We start from the raw sequence: 21,891 nt of genomic DNA, 5'->3' as shown, positions 1-21,891 counted from the left end.
ATCTATACCTTGCCACGTGGCTGGTGGCTTACTGGCATCTTCACATGCTGCTGGTCATGGCGGCATCTGGCAGTCAGTCCTTCTGCCTTCCTGTCCTTTTATTTCTCCTCTCTGTTAGTCCCGCCTATCCTTCCTGCCTAGCCACAGCCGATCAGGTTTTATTTATTGATCAATCAGAACAACTTGACATACAGACCATCCCCCAGCACAGCCAAGTGCAGACCATCTCAGACACCTGCACTCAGGCCCATGGTCCTAATCATCCTCTATGCGGACCTGCTGGGTAATGCCACAAAGAACCCAAGAAGGGCTCCCACAGGACATACAGAACATCCCACAGCAAGGTGAGAAGGTAAGAAAAATAGATGGGAGGGAGGAGGAAAGGAGGAAAGGAGGAAGACAAAAGAAGAATGAAAACCAATTCATTGATTAGTTCACAAAATGTGTCATTATGTATGCTGCATGGAAGATCCAACTTCATTTATGTTTTAATATTGATTTTTATATTGTACATTTTTTGACATTTTTATACTGTTACCATTGTCTCCAGCGACTATGGTGAAAGAGCAGTGCCATCTCTCATCACTGTTGCACATACTCAAATCTAGACTACATTTATGGCTCAGGATTTGTGGCTTAAGCAATACTTTGATCAGTTCAAGAAGCTGTGTTGCTCATAGCTGCCCAGGTATAGCACTGCCTCTTCTTTCACAAGTACTAAAATTTGCATCTTTACCTTGTCTACTCATTGGGTATCCATCATAAATAGAGAGTAATAGTAGGAAAAGCAAACAAAATACGTACAATACAATATTTAAATATAAACACATCTAAGATAATACTCTGAGGAGGGGTTGACATACAATCTGTTTCTATCATCCCTATTAAACTTAATGTTTAAGTAATTTTCTCCTAATTAAAAGTTCCCACAGCACATAAACTAGTCTGTTTATTTCAGCTCAATGTTATATTGGCTTATTAGCTGAATTTGTTTATATCTGTAGACCTAGTACATCTTAATTCATAAACCACACCTTTTAATGACATCTGTCATTTGATTTTTTTTATAGAATTTTATCTCTTACTCTAATTGCCATTATTGTTGGTTTGATGTTCCTTTGGAATTCACTTCAAATACACATCAATTATTGCTCTCTTCACTTGTTTGAGACTCTTTCTTCTCATAAAAACTTCACAAAGCATTAAAATGAAATGGACTAAGTGAAACACAGACACTCCTTCCTTTAAATAAACCCAGTTGAGGCCCAGAATGCATCCTTTATTGTCACTGGAGAGTCATGGAGAAAAATATGGGTTATGGAACCAAGAACACCTTCTGGTTCAAATTACTTAACATTGTGCAAATGACTTAGTGTTTGGGCTGCAGATTTTTTTTCTACAAAGAAGGGATGCCATTAAAAATAAAATGACATAGCTGGAATGAAAATTAAATCCCTTCCCCCATTAACATCTTCTAAAGTGCAAGGCACAATGAGTAGCCACTATAATCAAACTGGGAAGCAATAAGTTCAGTGACCAACCACACCCATTACACTGATTAATAGTGGGGGCAATATTAAACCTAGCCATGTCTGATTTTAAATCTGTCTTAACAAATACTAGTTCTTACTACCTCTCAATTAAATCAAAACACTCCTAACAAGATACTCCAAAACATGATATTGTTAAATGGATGTATTCCCTTGGCTACAACAGTACTTTCTTTGTTTTTTTTTTTTTTTATTAAGGCAGGGGTGGGAGGCTGAGGGTGTCAACATGCATCCTGAGTGCTGTGGAATAATACTTTTATACACTGAAAAGATTTGTCACTTGGATTGTTTTAATAAAAAGCTAATTGGCTGGTAGCCAGGCAGGAATTTTAGGTGGGACAACCAAACTAGGAGAATGATGGAAAGAAAATGGGCAGAGTCAGGAGACAACAGCCAGCTGCTGAAGAAGTAGAAGAAGAAGAAGTAGTGGAGAAAGTGAGATAATAAGCCATGAGTCACATGGCAAATGAATAGCATAGGTAAAAAATACAGGTTAATTTAAAGTGTAAGAGTTAGCTAGTAACAAGCCTGAGCTATCACCCGAGCACTTGTAGTTAATATTAAGCATCTGAGTGATCATTTGAAAGTGGCTGAGGGACAGGAAAACCTGAGTGCTCTCCTTGGTACTGAAACATTTTGATTTGGAAACGCTGTTACTTTGTGAGGTTATTTGTATATCCTTCTGGACACTTACATGAACTGTAAGTCTTCTTGGAATGAAAAGATCCTTTCTCTTTTTCCTTACTCATTGATAAATACCTAACAAAGGTATTTAAAATGCCAGAAACAAGTTCTCATGTAAGCTTTGCAACTATTTTGGCTACAAACAGGACAACTCAAATTTTTCTCAACCACTATTTTATTGTCTGTAAATGATTGTTATGCCTGTATTACAGATATTCTCTGAGTAAGAGAATGTCATAAAGTGGGATGACCTGGGACCAGCACAATAGCTCAGCTGTTAAGAGTGTTCTTGCAAAGGACCAGAGTTCAGTTCCCAGCATTCTCATCAGGTAGCTCACAACCAACTACCTGTAAATCCAGTTCTATTCTTGGAAATCTGATGCCTTCTTCTGGCCTCCACAGGTACCTATTTGCATGTGTGCATACACATACACACACACACACACACACACACACACACACACACACACACACACACACACCTCATTTTTAAAATACCATCTTTAAAAATGGAAGTCTTTGTTACTTCTGTTCTTATTATCACCTTGTCATATTCTACATGAATGCCAGGATGAATGGCAGAGAGCTTCTAGACTGGGAACTGCAAGTCTAGAAGGTTAAATCCATATGAAAGCCTTAATTCAGTTATATCGTGTCTGTTTTTTAAACTATACCAGGGTTCTCTTCTAACTCCTCAGTTGCAGAATACTGCCTTTGAGGATGGTTTCTGGTCTACGATGCCTGAAATCCCAATATGAGTTACCAGATCCTATGTCCCAGTGTGCGTGCTTGCTTGGAACCTCATCTCACAATATATTCACTGCTTTTTCCTGCTTTGCCTCCCATGCTGATCATTGTTGTCTTATCCCAGGTGTCTGCTTCCATTTCTGTGGAAACCCACAAAAGTATCCCAGTGAGATCTGAGTTTGCTTTACTCAGCAGGGCTGCATAAGGGGATGACTGAACCACCAGTGTGGTTACCAGGTGTTTGGAAGGGTCTACAATTGCCTGTGCGGTATGCTTTGATCTAGCAGGGGAAGGTCTTTTGCCTTGCTTCTTGGCATTGTTATAAAAAGCCGTTTTGAAGAGACAGAAGGGGCTGGTAGATTCTGATCCAGGTCCTCCTGAAACTATCTTATGTTTCTGTCTGTCTCCTCTCTACTATCTTTCTATCTAAAAGTTTCTTATTCCTCTTTCCTCCTCATACCATCTCTTTAAAAGGTGGGACCTGGCCTCCCACACATTTCCCAGCTCTTTCTATCCTCCACATGGACTTGCTCTTCTCTCCCTCTCAGAGTTCCATTTCCAGCTTCCTTCCCTTCTTTAGCCCTGAATCAGCACTAGTATCTGATATCTAGTAACTCCATGTTAGAGTTTCTTCCCAGAAGCCCAGCTGGCTAAGCAGCCAGGCTTGGCTTGGCCCACCTGTTCCCCCAAAACACCCGAGGTTCACTCTGCCCTCTATAATCAGACCCATCTCTGGCACCAAGACTGTTATAATGCCTCTTTTGTTACAAGAAACATCAAAATCATGGGCTCTATGTGAATCATCTATCTCTTTTCTCCAGTGTTCAGCCTTTTGGGCTTGAATTGCTGATACTGCCAAAGCATCTTGCTGCTTCAACTCCTTATGGTCTGTTCTCACCATGCCATGAGCCCAACTGCTTTTACATGCATCCTTTGCAAACTTTTATGCATTTCCCCTTTCTGACTCCTTTCAGCTCTCCCTTTTAAGTGAAAGGAGCCAAGACACCAGTACATTCCCACCATAAAGTTTATGCAAATCTAATGAATCCAATCAAAGCATGCTCATGAAAAGCTGGTTTTCATGTGCTCTTTGAAACCATTTCCCATGAATAGGAATCTTAATTAGATGACCAAATTTGGAAGGATAATGCATCTTTCAAGGAAGCCAAGTATGCTTAATCCTTGATACTATAAACTGGAAAATCTACATTTCACCTACCCAGGATAGTACAGTTGTATTTCCCATAAATTTTAATGTTTTCCTGAAAGAACTTTAGCATTAGATCTTCAAATTGCTAGAACAGTATGGAAATGTGTACAGTTTAATTTTCAATTTGTAATGAGATGATTGAAGACAGTTAATATACAGATGAGTACAGTTGTTACACAATTTTGAAAAATTTGAGTTGAGATGAATTAATAATTATGAAAGCAATGCAACAACAGCAACAAAATAACCATACCAATTACAGTTTCAATTTTTCATTCCCAGCATAACCTTTAAGCTTGTAAAAATATTTATCTTTTAGCTTTATCATTGTCCATGTAGAAAAAAATTAATTGAAGATTATGTAGTATATATGTAACAGAAGTTAACTTCTTACTAATTAAAATTTTATTTCTCAGTGGCATTTATAGTTGATAAAGACAAAAATGTATTATTTCTGAAATGCCTTTGACAGCTAAGCCCCATGTGCTAAATATTGTCCTAGATTCCTTAAGACTCTAAGCCAATATTTTTATTTTTCTTGGTCCTTTACTAAATTAAATTAGTCACAGACATAGAATTACTTTTGGATGGCTGATAGGTCAACGAGGCTACTTGAAGCTAGGAGGCAAGAATGTGTAGTGTAGACTTATCTCTTCAGGTTAGTAATGGACTGTGGACTTCAAACACCAGGTATGATTAGAATGTAGCATTCACTAAAGCCTGTTCTGTACTCAGTACTTTACTGTTGCAAACACTTTCCTCTTCCAGTCTTACATTGTTCCTTCAGCCTGCCAAACGCTCCCTGCTTCAAATGACCGCACATACTGTCTTCTTGGAGTCCCTTCCCTTCATTTCCTGACTAGCTATCATATTCTCTGCTTTAATGGTTCCATTTTCCATCCTTCTCACCTCCTCATCCTCCTACAGAATTATGCATATCTCTGCCAAGACCAGTTAAAATATACTAGCCTGGGGATCCTGCCTTCTGTGTTTGAACATCTAAAACTCATTCATCACACATAAAATACCTTCATCCAGAGGAAGTCCCAATAGTTGTTCGTTTAATGAATACATGAGGAAATACATTTGAATACCATGTCATGTTCTGTAACAGGATGTTAGTCACTGCTTCATGGGCACCTATTTGAGAAGGTGGAGAGCTAATTTCCACATATTTGGTATTTCAGTCTAATTGGGGAGTCCTGAATTTCAGTGAGAGAATCCATAAACAATAAAAAGATAATTTCATGTTCCCAGCTCTGCCTGAGTTAATTGTGAGTGATTTGCTTGCCCATGCAACCCTGAATCCTTCCTTCCTCATTAATGTCATTCTCTAAAGTACCACTAATTTTTTTATCACTCTCTAAGGAAAGAAACTCTTCTCAAGAATAGTGCCATGTACTGAGTCTAGTGTTTCATCTTAATATATGATCACTAATAAAAATGTACAAAGCATGTTTCAGAGATCCTGTGTGACTTTAAAACACCGACTCATCTCATTTAGAAACCCTGTCAGCTATCTGAAAGCAACATCAGAACACCATCAAAAAGTTTTCTAGAGGCTGGAAAGATGACGCAGTTAGCAAAGTACTTGCAGCACAAGGATGGGGATCTGAGTGCAAATATATAGCACTCACATAAAACAGTGTGCGGGCAATGATGCACACTGTAATATCAGAGCTCAAAATCAGAGAAACAAGGACTCTGTTGTTGTTGTTGTCTCACTTTTTTTTCGAGACAGGGTTTCTTTGTGTTGTTTTGGTGCCTGTCCTGGATCTCACTCTGTAGATCAGGCTGGCCTTGAACTCACAGAGATCTGCCTGCCTCTGCCCCACGCCCCCCAGTGCTAGAATTAAAGGCGTGTGCCACCACCACCCTGTGAAACAAGGACTCTTAAAGCTTGCTGGTCAGTTAGCCTAACAGAATTGATGAACCCTAGGTTTAATGAGAGACCTTATCTCAAAAGTTAAGGTGGAAGCTGGTTGAGGAAGACATCTGCCATCAACCTATGGAGTCCACATTCATATACATCCCATACATATGTGTTCACAGACACACAAAGTTTTCTAATTTTGTCATACATAGAAGCTTCAGATATAAAATGAATTAATAATTTAATCAAAGAACTTAGAAGGAAGATGATGATGTGATTTTAGGTAAGCTGGTGTGCGTGTGGGGGGGGGTATGTGTATGTGTTAGAAATCTAGCACACGCATGCTAATTAAGCACTAACCATAATACTGATACTACTGAGCAGTATTTCCTGCACCTCTGGCTTAGTTAAGAAAAAAAATGTAAGTGTATTAAAATACATAAAATGTCATACTTGATTTTTAAGACAGCTACAAAAAAATCTCTTGTAGTGATAATTTTAAAAGTGCTAGCTATAATTTAAAACATAAAAAAATGAAACAGTGATTATAGAACAAAATCATAATGATGCTAAGGGCTTGTAAATCAAAAATTAGAGGTATTAAAAAATATTCTCCACTTAAAGGAAATGAGGTTTACTTTCAGAATACATTCTGCATAACTTTGATTAAATGAACAGACATAGGAAAAATATTTAAAAGTAATGACTGTAAAATAAAGTAAAACATTAACAATCTGGGGCTTGGGAAAATAATTTGGGCTTGACAACCTAAGTATCTATGAGTGGATAATGTACTTAGGTACATTTCATCATAATGTGATATGCACTCAAGTAAATAAACAATGAAATTAAACAAGAATCCCTGATGATTGAAAAGGGGTTTACTGTTGATCAAAGTACAGAGAAGGGGTGACTGTGACGTGCTGGGCCCTAGGTGGGACAGCTACATCACTATACCCATAAGGCTCAGAAAACACTGTAGCAGAGATAGGAGAAAGCTTTTCAGAGACAGAAATTATGGAAGACTGCTGGGAATCACTATCATGTCAGCATGAAAGATCTACAGCAGCCCTGGCTAGGTGCACAAGATCTGAACAAGATCAAACCAGTCAACATTCCAGAACAAATATGGAGAGACATCCAAGTTCCCACCTACAGATGATGAGCAATTGGCAGTTGAGGGTTACTAGCTTTTTTTCTATGGAGATGTGACCCCTAGGATGTTGCCCACACTCCAGCAGAATGTTCTAACACCTATGTACATACAAGCAACAATAACTGGACTCAATTTGTCACAAAAAGGGGGAGGCATGAAGTTGGTAGAATTGGGAGGGGGACTTGTTGAGAGTGGCTGGAAGGAACAGAGCATGTGGAAATAGATATGACTTAAATAATATCATATCTGAATATGAAATTCTTAAATATTTTTAATTCTAAAAAATGAAATAAAAGAAAAAAGGATTTCTAAAATAATTCTATTATTTTAAAATATACAAATAATTATTTGTAGCAATCATTTGAAAGGTTGTTAGGTGATGAGCAAGAAGCAAATATGTTTATAACACATATTTGTTACTCTATAGGAATTTATAATGTTTTGACAGCCAATAAGTTTTTATGCAATCAAATCAATGTGTAACATGACCAACCATGTGGTCATGTAATATATTAAGTAGGGTATATTCAATTAAGTATTTTAGTAGTCATCTGCTTCCAAGATAGTAAATTCAATTAGAAGAGTTTGCCTTAGGCTCATGCTTAAAGTGTGGGAAGCTAAGAAATCAGCCTATGAGAAAATGCTGAATCGATTCCTTTTATAGATGTGGTAGCTGACCAGTAGAAGCTTCTATGCCTATCTAAGACTAATGGATTCATGAGCAAGAGAGTGTGACGAGAAGTAAAATTCCTGTCCTATGTGCCTGGAGGTGAAAGTACTACTGAGATACCCTGTGATTGCTAAACATAAGAGCATACTGCATCTCAACACAGTCAGATGTGGGCAGCCATGGGAACAGTACAGCATTTTAAATTAAATAGTCCTTGAGAGAACTATTCTCAGATTCCTGAAAGGCAGGGAAACTGAGAAATGACTTTAGATGTTGAGAAGCCATTGAAGCAGTTCCATTTGTCTTCAAATGGCTGAGAGAGGCCAGGGAGCAGAGAATTCAGAGGGACACATTACTTCATCTTAAGATGAATGTCCTCATTGTCAGCCATGTTTTGCACACGGAAAGAGCTGCCTGGGGGAGGCAAGGGATCAGTCTTGTGCCCCAGTTGAAGCTCAAGTCTTTCTAAACAAGATATCTGGTGACTCTCATAGGCCAGAATAAACCTGACTTCAAGGGACAAAAGATGATTAGTGGCAGAGCAGGGAGGAGAGCAAGGTACCTGTGTGTCAGGCCAATGAATGGCTCCTTTTATTGTGTCTTGTCTTCACCAAAGCAGCCCATACTACACCCACAGGCCCTTTATCTTTAGTAAAGAGTATATCTGACAAGAAGAAACAAATGGCCATTATGTAAAAAGGAAATGATAGGAACAATAGACCAATGTTGACGACAAGCATCAAGGAAAGAGGTATCAAAGAGATGGTCCTGAAGCTGCCTAAATTAAAGATGAGGATGTGGAAATATATGGAAATGAACAGCAGGGAGAATGGCATGAGCATAGCGCTGCAAAGAGCTGCCTTCAAGCTTTGGCTGGTTCCCAAGAAAGGCTATAAGACCAGGAAAGAGTTGTGTCTATTATTCTGATACCAGCACTAAACACAATGTGTCCTTTAAAAATATGAGTACAAAATATACATATATTATGTCAATGCTTTTCCCTAAATATATTTATACCCTTGAATCTCCTTTCCATCATCTTGTTCCAATCTGATGGCAAAGACAATGTCTTGGTTGTATCTGATATTTTCTATGATAGTGATATGGTTATTTATTTCAAAACCACATCATGAGAGTTTAAAATATGTGCCTCAAAACTGGATAGATTGTTATTCAACTACCTGTAAAACTCCAAATGGAGCTTTCCTTTTTGGGCAAAAATAGTTGATACTTAAAAAAATGTGTCATAGAGCCAACACTGATTTTGGATTCCAATGTTATTCATTCATTCATTCATTGGGGTGTATGAGTGCATGTGTGTTGTGGGGGAGATGTGTGTGTGTGTGAGTGTGTGTGTGTGAGTGTGTGTGTGTGTGTGTGTGTGTGTGTGTGTGTGTGTGTGTGCATGTTTTGGGACATATACTTAACCATGTGTGGGGGCCAGGGGTTGGTCTCAGATTTTTCTTCTTTTGCCCTCTACCTTACTTTTTGAGCAACAACTGCTCATGAAACCTAGAACTTTCCATACTGCTTAAGCTAGCTGGCCAAGTAGCCCCTGGGATCTGTCTGTAACCACCCACAGTCCTGGGGTTGCAGGTACACCCACTGCCATGCCCAACATTTTTACATGGCTGCTTGGGATCTGAACTTAGGACCTTGTGCATGTGCAGCCAGCACTCTATCAATAAATCAAGCTCGCTAGTCCCTTAGAACCTCTTTTTCCTCATCTCTGGTTGCCTCTTCAAGTGTGTTAACTAGAAACACACCATTAGGTAGAATCTTTTGTGCCAATAGTACAAGTCACAAGAACAAAGCTCTCACCATAAACACACTGTGCATTTCATTTTCCTAAATAACACTGCAAAACAAAGATATTCACCAGAGATGGGCTTCACCCTTCCAAGAAGAGTAAAAACCAGGGCAGGAGAAGCATCTGGTCAAGGCATACCACTTCCATGCTGTGTGTCATAGGTTAGTTGCTGACTCTTTCTGAGCCTTGATGTTCTCAATACAATAGGGTCACCTCTCCAATGTTAAGAAGAAGGCTAAATTAGTATGTATGTAGCACTTGCAATAATGCTTGATCGGCATTAAATGTTCTAAACATATTAACTGCCTGTGCACTCTGCTTAGCTGAGTGACCCTGGACAAGTCACTTTATATCCCTGGCAACTCATTTGAAAATTAAGAGGAAGAAGAAGAAGAAGAAGAAGAAGAAGAAGAAGAAGAAGAAGAAGAAGAAGAAGAAGAAGAAGAAGAAGAAGAAGAAGAAGAAAGAAGATTCCTAAGTTCCTCTTCCATGGCTGAAGAGGTCTGGCTATGAAGTTACATGTTCTATTTCACACTGAATTCACAAACCTTTTCCAAAAATGCAAGGCCAGAAAGAGACTGATTGTGTGGCTTGAATAAAGCATCTTCTTGAGTCTGATATCTGTATTCCAGACTTTGTGCAGAAAAACAAGGGTACCCCAAGTAACCATGTGATGCGAAACAAGAAAGAAGAGGAAACAAATGCCCCTCTGTGAAAGAGTAAGAGGGGATCACGTCCTCACGACTAAGGCTCTTCATTCATTTTAGTAACTGAGCAAATACTGCCCAGGCACATGGGAAGGAAGAGGTCATTGTCACCAACCCAAAGATACTATTTTTTTTTCTTTCAATTGAAAATGTCAGGAGTTCATTTGAAATTCCAAGATGAATCCCCCAGTGCAGCATCTATCTGAGACTGCTTGGTTTCAGTGTCTGTGAGATCATGACATTCTGCTTTGATGAGGTCTCTGAAAATACAGCATGCTTCTATGTACCCCAGCTGAGAGGGTGCTAAAACGAAAATGGAGATTTCAACAAAGTACAGTTTCTGCTTTCACTACTGAAAGCATAAGAAACACATAGAAGTTTGGGTTATATTAACACAAACCTGACTTCTATCAGCAGGGAAAGGCCACAGGTTATTTCAGCAATACACAGATATATAAGCGATGTGTTTACTTCACTACCCCATAATGTTTCAATTATTTCCAGATTTGTTTTAGAATATAAGGGAGACTTTAGTCCCTGGTTTTTGCCACAACTATTTTAACCTCTTCAAGACTTCATTTCAAAGTATGATGCTCATGAAAGCTATTCACCATATATTTGTTCAGGGACAGAAAATCTGAGAGGAGAGAGGGAAGTACAAAGAAGTTAAAGAGAAACAACTTTTCACAGCCCTGCTTTCTATTGCTCCATTTGCACTTGTTGCAGAATTCTCCAGCCATTCTGTGCCATACATGGTGTACATTCTCAGGAAATAAATGAGCATTTCATAAGCTAGCAAAATATGGAAATGGCTATAAGACAAATACAATCATGCATCCCACCATTTAACTAAGGTATCCTGAGTATATGTTTGAGGAAATAATGAGTTAAAGAAGAACCAGTCCCTAAGTGATGGCATCTGCAATTGAATCTAGGATGATGTGTGATATAAATGAGTACATATGAGCTTACTGATATCAGCTCTACTTCCAGGGATGGCCTGCTAAAATGCTAGCAAAGTTCAAAGTCCAAAGCAGACACAAGTAAGGTTATGATTTTGTTCCCAAATCTACCCTGAAGATCACGTATTGAAGACTTTGGTCCCTGGTGCTAAAGTGTGCAGATCTGGGGCCTTTAGGAAGTGTTTGGATCATGAGGGCTCCAAGCTCACAGGAAGATTAATCCATTGATAAAGTCATAACTTCATAGCTTTTTGGAGTATCTTTGCTATAAATGCAAGCACTCTTTTATCTTTCTTTGCTGCCTTGCCAGTGTGAGGACAATTGCTTTGTCCCTTCACACACTCCCATTTTGATGCACTGCCTCCCCACTATCCCCCAGGCCCAGAAGCCAAGTGACTGTGGCCTGAAACCATGAATCAAACTCAAACTAAATCCTTCCTCCTTTTATGCTATTCATCCCAGGTATGTTGTCACAGTGACAGAAAATTAAAACAAGTCTTATTATTTCAAAGAAGCTGCCAAAAGTCTCTTTGCTATCTGTATGTTAATTAATAGCTGACTTAATTAGCAAAGAGGATAGAAAAAAAGATTTTCTCTATTGATGAAAAGACTGGCTTTTAATTATCATGATGAATTGCTTTAAAAATGTACCTTTATTGGTGAAAGGAAAAATTTTCAAGTGATATGAATGGACTTATATTCCCATACCTGAACGAGCAAGGATTAAGACTCTGGTGTGGTCTATACCCTATTATCTTGATGAATCCAGAAGAACTCAACTATGGTTCGTTTGGACTATGTCAAGCCAATCACAAAAATCCCATCTTGGCTGTGCTTACCCTTCAGATGACACTTCATCAATCAAAACATCTCTGAGGACCAAGAGCTGTGGCTTCATTGAACTAACAAGTTATTTGGACACTTTGCCTGCTGTAATGGAAAGCTATTAAACAACTGAAAGCTCAGCAGAATTTGGCCCATTATTTGAATTCAAATTCATTAGAACTTCATCACCATAACTTCACTGAGTGTCTTGATAGCTTATTTATCAAAAAATAGTCTAAATATTCGGCAAAACAAAGCTGACTTAAGCCAACTTGCAATATTCTGACTTGGAAATATTCAAATCTAATGATAGAAATATGAATAATAGTGCATTATCACTCAGCACAAAATTATTTGAATGTCATAATTCATATCCAACTTGTAGAGTTCAAGAGATACAAGCTGAGAGGTTACTGCTTGGACTGAAGCTGGTTTGGAGTGGAAAAAAGTATCAGAGAGATGAGACACAGGGGAGATAAAGCTGAATTTATACAAAACTTACAAATGTATTAAATGTCAAATCACTTATAAATATGGACACATGTACACACACACACACACACACACACACACACACGTTCATTCATGCACACATGTCCTCTCAGTGAGAAATATGTATCGCAAAATCTGTCTTTAAATTTTTAAATGTACCTGTTTTGAATAAAAATTTAAAATTTTGTTTTTATCCCTTCAAAAATGGTAATTTTGCTGACAATGATTCTCAAACTACATCTGTCATAATAAGACTAAAAAAGTAACCAGCCTGCTGAGTTAAAACTGACATTCTCAGAAATAGTTGAAATAGTACTGATGAAATTCTATTTCACATACTTTAAAATCTCTTCCATCCAAATAATATTCCATGAGTTTTTGAAGTCTGTAAAAGGGGTCCTCCTAACTACAGGTAAGGGACATTGTTCTAACCTCAGAGCCTACCCTGTCATGTGAGTGAGTGAGAATGTAGATCTGAGAAAATCAAGTCTTTCTGGCTATTTTGATGATTTCAGATATGAAGAGAATTTATATATTTGAACCTAAGTTTTAAACTCCCCTTCCCAATGTTTAGCTTTCTCAATTTCTGTTAACTGAGACTCTACACTAATGGTCATATAGCAAATAACACATTGACATTGACTCAATATGCTTTAACTCTTCTCTGTTGCTGGGAATGCAATCATCTATACTAGCAATCAAATTAGTGGCCAACTCTATGTAGCTACCAGAGCACTGGACTTGAAGTAATAGGTTCAGATCTTCAATGTGCTATTTACCAACTGAAGCGAATTGCTAAAGCTCTCTAGAGGTGCCACTGCATACACTATCTGAAAGAATTAATGTGAAGAGTAAATGGCTTACCTCATTCATTCAAAAGTGATTAAGTTTGCGTGATGTAATTTTACCCATGCTATCAATAAGAATATCTGGCATTTATTGCAGAAAAGCAGCTACCACCAACTGAACACTTAGCACAGACATACTGTTAATTCATGTAAGAGATCATGTTAGGTATTCTTATGTCTGTTTTATAGACAAGAGAACTGGGGCTTAGAGTTGTAGTTTTTACTTATCTGGTATGAATTGTTGAAGAGTAGGAATTATTCCGTATTCTTTTTAGAAGCTGGGTCAACAATGCTGTACCTAGTATGTGGTGGATGCCTTGTTATCATTTTAAAACTACAGATTTCTGCTTCATGGGGTAAAAAAACTAAGACTCCATGTGGTATAGTATATATTTAAGTAAGGCATTGCTATACTCCCCCAAAACTATATCTATTTAAAATTACAGAAATGAACAAGATGATTCTTAATAATAATCTTGAAAATACTTAAAGTTATTGAAATATTTTAGAAGCCAGCATTTCACACTAGAGTAATAGTCTGTAATAGTTAGACATTTTTGTACTGCTAGATCTTTACCTATGCCGTTCTATGTATAGAAAAACCAGTAAAAAGAATGTAAAAGTCATATTCATTTTTCTGTATCACAATATACATACATAAGTCTGTCAAAATAGAGCTACTAATAATGCCATTCCTGGCCAAGGACTGGGTAGCTACACAATCTGTGTGACCTGTTCACACTGTCTCTTCATTATATGTACGAAGCGACATTGGCTCCAAAAGACTTTTTTTCCCATCCACTTGTTACTCATAAAAACTTTGAAAGGCAGGGAGGAGTAAGTCCACATATTTCAGTTATGGTAAGTGTCTCAAAAAAAAAGTCACCAGGATGACCTGTAAGTGACAGGTGGTGGGGGCGAGAAGGAGGAGAGAGAGAGAGAAAAAGAGAGGGGGGGGGGAGTGAGAGGAAGAAGCAGGAGAAAGTTGCCTGAGTTTCTGCTGCCTGCCACCATTTCCTGATGAGCATGAAAAGGAGTGGGGATGAATGGGAAAAGAGAGACAAAGAGAATTGTTGTAAATAGAAAGGGAAGGAAGTAAAGGGGAAAGGGGGATGTGAATGAGTGGACAGGAGTGGTAATTTCTAAAGAAAAACAAAAGGCATTAGGAGGGTTTCAAACAGACTCACAGACCCTCCTCCAGCAAGAGTAGTTCATTTAGGGAATCCTAAGACAAATATTTTAAACTTTGCTTGTGTACGTATATGCACACATCCAATTTCAATCATTCATGGCATTGCACAATCTAGTGTTAAGTCTCCTTTATTTTAAGAAACATGCCTTAGAGAAGGAATCTCACCTCTCCAGCACCACAGATTGCAAATCTAGGAGACCGTGGCTCTCCACAAATGTGGGTGCCTCCAGCCCCTGCTCAGTGTGTGGGGCTGAGATAATGGCCATGCTTCAAATCAGAACAACAGAACTCTGAATCACTTCTGCCGCCACCCACCTCTCTGCAACACTTCCAGGCTGAACAGGAAACAAAACAATTTCCTACATCACACATGGAGACCATTCTCTGCCGTGGGACACACAGATTACCATCAAATCAGGAAAACTGAAATCCAGGACAAAGGGTTTGAGAAAAATGTTGACTCTCTGGGATTGAATCACTGTGACAAAAAAATCTTCAAAGACTAGTTATCATGTCAGAGGAATGGTATTTAGCAGAAGAGGTAATGCACAGGCTTTGGAGAATGGCACTGTCACTGGGAGACTCTGGATTTGTCATCTAAACTCCTTACGTCTCAGTCACCTTCATAATTGTATTGTGGAACTGAACTGCATTAATGGATTTAAATAACTAAATTCTGACACAATGACCTCTTGTTGAACTTCTATAATGCCATTGATAAAATGGCTGTCAGGATGGGACATGTGTCTGAGGAAAGCACTCTCACAGGGGCACTGAATGAAGCAATCCACACAGTATTGAGAGAGCCATTACTCTAACACATTTGCATATTAACTAATTTTACATTCATAATAACCCCACAAGGCCAATTTTCACCACACCTCCATTTTTTTCACTGAAGAAACCTGGGCAGAGAGGCACTACCTCTGGAAGTTCCTACCACTGGAAAATATCAAAATAGACTTCAACTCCAGCAGGAGAATCCCGAATCTGAACCTCTGCATGCATTTAACTCTCCAGGAGTTTGATGTGGTTTTGTATTATTTTGGTTTCATGGGGTGATTGTTTATTTGGTTTCATTTTAGTTTAGGTAGGATCTCACCAGGTATCCTGGGCTGACCTGCCACTCACTATGTAGACCAGGCTGGCCTAGAACTCAGAGAGATCTGTCTGCTTTTTAGGGAATTGAAGACTGAAGCCACCCTGCCAAGCTAGAAATTATGCTTTTTTTTAAAAATGTCTGGTTTATGAAATAAAGTACTTTGGTCAACGCAGCTAGCTAATTAGTAAGGGAGGCCAGACTAAGAGTCCAGACTTGTCTAACACCCTTATCTGTGCTGTGTCCTGCAGTACAACACAAAAGTGGTTTTCCAAGGCAAGGCTTTATGAAAGGAAAACCCTGGGTAGGAAATGATTGTCATCATCTGCTTCTACCACACTTCGAATGAAGCTGTAGGCACATCTCTCAAATCCAAGTCTCAGGGGCTAGTGGTACCTTCCTAGAAATGCAGACCCAAAACATCACCAATGCATATCTCAACCTTCAAATTAGCTCTGCACAGTGTGGTGAGCCACACTGGTTAATGCCTGGTTTTGTTGTTTGTTTGTTTGTTTATTTGAATCTTGATTCTGACTCCATGAAGATGGATAGTCTACAATTGTCTCTATCACATCACCTGTGTTGTTCAGAAATCTAAAGAAGGATAGGTCTTGGTGTCCACCAAATCCAAATTTGGGCAACAAAGGCCGTTCCCATCACCAATTCTTTTAATCAGTGAAAACCAAGGACACCAATTAAGTTTATATCCATATCTAGTTTACAATCTGCTTTGATAAGTGCTTTACAGATCAATCTATACAGCTCCATATTCAAAGAGATTATAAGCCATGTCATCTTTGTGAAAAAGCCAAAGTTGTGTTGTTTTTCTTGAAAACAGTATTGAAATAATACTACACAGTCCCAACCATGGAGTTTAAAATTATCTTGATGCCTACCTATTTTGTTAATAGAAAAACCTTAGATTTCCTATCTGTCCCCAAGTGTTCTGAAATACCACCCACTGGACTATGTGGCTAATCCAGTGCTGAGATATAAGGAGAAACTCAGAGATGTGACTCCAGCCTTTGTCTCCAGCCATGTACCCCATATCCCCCTGAAATGTCACTCTCATAAACAAGGCAGGCCAATAGTTGTTTGAAAAGAATGTTCTACATTTTTCTGAGCTCATGGTTTTGCTCACAAAGCTTCTCCTGTTAAGTCCTAACTCCTCTCCTAATTTTAAGCCCTCCTTCAAGACACATCCCAAGCACTGGGAATGCAGCTCACCAGTATAGCACTTTCTAAGTATTCACACAAGGCTCTTGGTATTGACACTGCCAAAAATTAGCAATTAATTAATTAATTGATGATTAAAGATGAAGTATTTCTCAAATGCAACCATTTTCATGAAGTTTTCCAAAAGAAAGTGATCTTGTCCTTCCCTGTATCAGTAGAGGTTTTTGTGATATATACACACATATATGAATAAATACATGTCTCTTTATATGAATATATTTCTCTTCTTTCTTGTAGTGCTGGAGACTAAACTAAAGGCCTTAAACATACTAAGCTAACAAAATTTACAACTACACTCTGTCCCTAGCTGTTTTGTTTGATTCTTTCTTGTTTGAACTCTAGTCTATCAGTTTTCTAAGTTTGTACTTTCTCTGTTATAGTATATAAATCAAATCTGATCACAAATGATTATTCTAATTAAGTGCTTCAAACGTTTCCCTTGTGTCAGATTTAATATATTTAATATATTTTCACTGTTAAGGTTCATATTTATTTATTTGTTGTCTTAGCTTTTTATATGTATTCTTAACTGGCGGGTGATTTTGAAAAATTAGTCTCCTCAATATTTCAATCTGTGGGTTTTTTTTCTATTAGTCCAAAAATTTAAAAGCCTGTGCCTTTTGGATTGCATTACATTTATTTACTTACCCATTTATTTATGGGCAGCAAGACAGGCTATTTCTGTACATAGTAGGTAGCCTAAGACTTGTGATTTTCCTTAATGTTGAGATTGCAGGCACATGACTTTACCTAGCTTAGTTTTAGGATTGGAAACTTCACTTGATGTGAAACCTTGAAAGTTTTATTTAAGCTACATTGGCTGATTGTATAGTAACACAATTACTATTCTTCAGAGGAGAAAGGGAAGCAGGGTCCAACCATCCAAAACTCAATATTCAACTCACATTGAGTTTTAAATCTATCCATTCATATCTAAGAACTGGAGATCAACACAAGAAAGCCAAGGTGGAGCCTCCCTTTCATAAATCTCTGTGTTTATGTGTCTCTCCAGAATTCTCCAGCAGCCAGCTCCCAGCTTTCAGATATTTTCTTTGGAAGCAGGAGCATGGCACTTGGTACTAGTTCTCTGGGTATATGAACACCAGATCTCCCTTTTGTTGTCATTTTTTCAGATATTTCCAGTCTAGTATCTGAACTCCAGTTTCCTCTAATACGAGGAGAGGTAAGATCTCTTGGGAGGCTGTTCTTTAAATGCACATGCCTACAACAGTTAAGTTCCACTCAGTGGTGATTAGCTCCCTTTATCCCCCTTAGGTACTCCCTAGGTTTCCCCTAAGTGAAGAGTCACCAAAATTTTTGGACCAATGTATTTTCAACTCTAAACTGGCCCTTGCCACCAGGGATGGATGGTTCAAGACTGACAAATGCTATCTCCTGGAAGAAACTGAATGGCAATTACCAAGATAGGCATTATTGATTATGATTGTAAATGAATCAGTGACTCAAAAGCAATTGGCGTTTTCCAATTTAAAAACATTTTGAAAAACCTCTGTGCTATTTAGTCTCCTAGAAAGCATGTGCCTGAAAACCCAGAATCTGCAAAGTCAAAAAGTCCCCAGAAACTAGGGCAGCTTTTGTTCTGGCAACTTTTCAAACTGGAAGAGAGAGAACTGGAGCTTGAAACTGGATTGAGGGTTTCTGACACATTTTAGCAAATCCAGTGTCAAAAGCAAAAACAAACTGAAGACTTTTGGAGCCCAGGAATTAACACATGCCCAACAGTGTGCTGGAGCTGAGGTTGAAGTCAACTGTGAAGTGGAATGATAAACAGAGTTATTTTGAAGCTATCAAGAACTTGCTTGGTTTTGTTTGTATTGTTCCAGTTTTGTGATAAGAACATTCCCTTTTGAAAATTCTTAAATCACTTCCCTGAAGACCAAAGAAAAGATACAATGTTTAAAAATGGACTCAGCACACACACTTATTCACAACTGCAATTCATTCCTTCAGCTATGGGAAATAAAAGCTCATATTCCCTTGCCTTTTCGTTCCCTAACTTCTTATACGTGATGTGGGGAGAGGGAGAGAGGGAGAGAAGAAAGGAGAGGGAGCATCATGGGAAGGGAACCTCAGATATTTCGTCAATGTAAAGGAACCATAGTGCGGTTGGTCTCCAAAGAAATATTACTCATCTCCGACAAAGAACTTTGTATTGGGTTCATATATGCAAATTGTGGTGTAATTACTAGCTCAAGAGTTACATGTCATGTGTGTATGTGCATGTGAGAGAGAAAGAATATGTGTCTGGGTCCTCTCCCCATCTCTCTCTCTCTCTCTCTCTCTCTCTCTCTCTCTCTCTCTCTCTCTCTCTCTCTGTCACACACACACACACACACACACACACACACACACACACACACACCAGAAGCAGGAGAGAGAGAGAGAGAGAGAGAGAGAGAGAGAGAGAGAGAGAGAGAGAGAGAGAGAGAGAGAGAATCTAGCCAGGAAGAGGCAAGTACTAGAACCGTCCGGGGAGAAGATAGCCTTTAAATAAATCTAAAGTGCTCTTGTGCTGCGGCCCTCCACTCCTGCTTTCCAGCAAAGCCCTGTTGCTGAGGCCTCTTCATTTACAGATGCCCAAAGACATTTTTAGATACTTGTGAGCTGATCTCCAACTCAGTGCTCTTTCATATGGAGGAAAAGGAGAAGAATAAAACAGGAGCATGTGCCTCTGCCCCAACTGGGCAGGGGTCCCTCCCCCAATCTCAGCATCTTACTCCTCTCCTCTACCCCACCCCAGGCTGCTGCTTCTCTTCCTAGCAAAATCCAGGAGGAGGCCAACCAGTGAGACAGGGCCACAGAACGGATCAAGTCTATTCCTTCAGAGGCTCACCCCCTTCCCATCCCTGCCACCCACCCATCACCTTCTGCAGGTCCCTTCCCTGTCTCTGAGCCAGCCCGCCAGCCCTGCAGGCTCAGCAGAGGGTGCAGGGGTGGTTTGGAGAGAGACAAGGGTGCTTCCCTCTCACCCACCCCCATGCTCCCCTGAAGAATGTCCTCTGGGGGAAGAGGGTTGCCACCAAGTTGGAGGAACTTAGATGGTAAAGGTTGCTGTACCCTGGTCCTCCCAGAGGAGCCTCAGTCTGCAGAAGGCAAGAGAGGGCTAGCAGCCCTGGGCTTACCACGAGCACCGGGACGCCTGCGGCCAGCGAGTAGAGAAGCACAGGGGGTACCGCGCTGCTGTCCTCTGGGCCGGGATAGGGCTTGCGGTAGGCGCTGTCGTGGCAGAAGAAGCCCTGCACGTTCACGGTGAACGTGTCCGTGTATTCGAAGTAGTACGCCAGCATCACCGTCCCTGCCATGATCACCATCTGGAAATAGAGCATGCTGCTGATGAGCGCCGCGGGCAGCAGGGGCATGCACGCCTCCCGGCCGAGCCGAGCTGAGCGGGCGGGCGGCCGACGCGCCACAGGCCCCCTCCGGGCTCCGCCGAGGCACAGCCACCGGGGGCGCGGGGGCGGGGGCGGCGGGAGGCCGAGGTGGCGCGAGGCGGAGGCTGGCAGCCGCCAGAGGCAGAGGCGGAGGAGGATGCGGCTGGGCTCCGGGATGCGCGGGCAGGATGCAGAGGAGGCGGCTACCCCCGGACGAGTCCCGGCTGCCCTGCCCGCCCCCTGCCCGCCACAAGCGCCGCCCGCCCGGGCGCGGGGTCGCGCGCAAGGGCGGGGAGTCCCCGGCCCCGGCACGGGAGCATCCGCGACACCGCAGCGCTAGGGTCAAGCCCTCCGGCCGGCCCGTGGAAAGCGGCGTCGGTGGCACCTGGTCCCTTCGGAGGGCGGGCGAATGCTGTGGAGCTGCAGCAGCTCCCTGGCGGGGGTAAAATCCCAAATCCGAAGGGGAGGGGAGGCAGCAGAGATGGAGCTTCGAGAAACTCCCTTTCGAGGCACCAGCTGGGCTGTTTCAGACCTCCCGCACAGCTCCTGGGAAGATGGTGCGGGGACACGTCTTCAGAGCGCAAAGCCCACCGAAGCGCAAAGTGTTCGTTCGGGTGGCGCCTGCGAGTTGCAGCCCCTGTGTTCACAGCGCTGCCCGGACTCCGTGACCCTTGCGCTGGACAGCAGCTGGGCGGTGTGGCTTCCAGGGTGATGACAGAAATTCTCTCAGAGGATTTTAGAATCTGGATAGCTTTTCCTCCTGCTCTCCAGTTTTCTAAGGCTTTGTAAATAAAACCACAGAAACAAGGTTCCTAGCTGTCAGAGGCATCATCTTAGGTACACCCGCTCTTCCCCGGTTCTATGTACATCCTTTCTCATCTTCTCAGTCTCCTCTGATTAGCTGCCTGTGAGATGAAGTACTGCAGATTCTTGGGACCCAGGGGTACCAGTCACCAAGGAAGGGGAAAAGAGCTATGTGCCTCATGTCGCTATTCCCAGAGTTCAAGGGATTCCTCTGAGGTCAGGAGACCCACGCAGAGTCACAGCACAAGCATAAAAAATGCAATCTTACGTAGCTATCCACACGTGTGCGTGGATATTTAAGTAGTTTGGGAGCTATATGTGTGCCGAGAGCCAGTTCTGCAATGCCTTGTGAGTTCTGCACACAAGCTTAGGCAATATCTTCAAGCCACCCTAACCCTGCTCACACCAGTGAGTCCAGCGGGCAGAGAAAAAAAATCATGTGCACAAGGCAAGGAGAGGAAAAAGAACCTCAAGAGCTCTGCTCTTCTCGTTAGAGTGTGGAATTCCTTACCCGATTTCTGGGGTGTTCATTCATTTTAATAGATTGTCTTGGTGGCTTTTGGAGGTGGGCCTTTATCATCAGGAAAATACAACATAAGCCCAAAATGATAGCAGTTTTCATTTGGCAAATACC

The 21,891-nt window shown here is 40.7% G+C and overlaps 1 protein-coding gene across 2 annotated transcripts in view; it reads right to left on the bottom strand.

Annotated features, from left to right (window-relative positions):
- The window catches only part of Plppr5 (phospholipid phosphatase related 5), a 115,766-nt gene extending 94,848 nt beyond the window's left edge, over positions 1 to 20,918 (bottom strand). Inside the window, exon 1 of one of the 2 annotated variants that reach the window (XM_028890172.2) lies at positions 20,205 to 20,918. In XM_028890172.2, the coding sequence (XP_028746005.1) occupies positions 20,205 to 20,441 (237 nt within the window). In that variant the 5' untranslated portion in view covers positions 20,442 to 20,918. The remainder of the gene's footprint in view (positions 1 to 20,204) is intronic. The other variant, XM_028890171.2, reaches the window with a different exon arrangement.
- Positions 20,919 to 21,891: the final 973 nt, after the last annotated feature.

Source organism: Peromyscus leucopus, chromosome 6 (assembly GCF_004664715.2).
Source record: "Peromyscus leucopus breed LL Stock chromosome 6, UCI_PerLeu_2.1, whole genome shotgun sequence".
In the NCBI taxonomy this organism is placed as follows: Eukaryota; Metazoa; Chordata; class Mammalia; order Rodentia; family Cricetidae; genus Peromyscus; species Peromyscus leucopus.
Note: the sequence above shows the minus strand (reverse complement) of the source record. Positions and strands in the feature narration are given on the sequence as shown.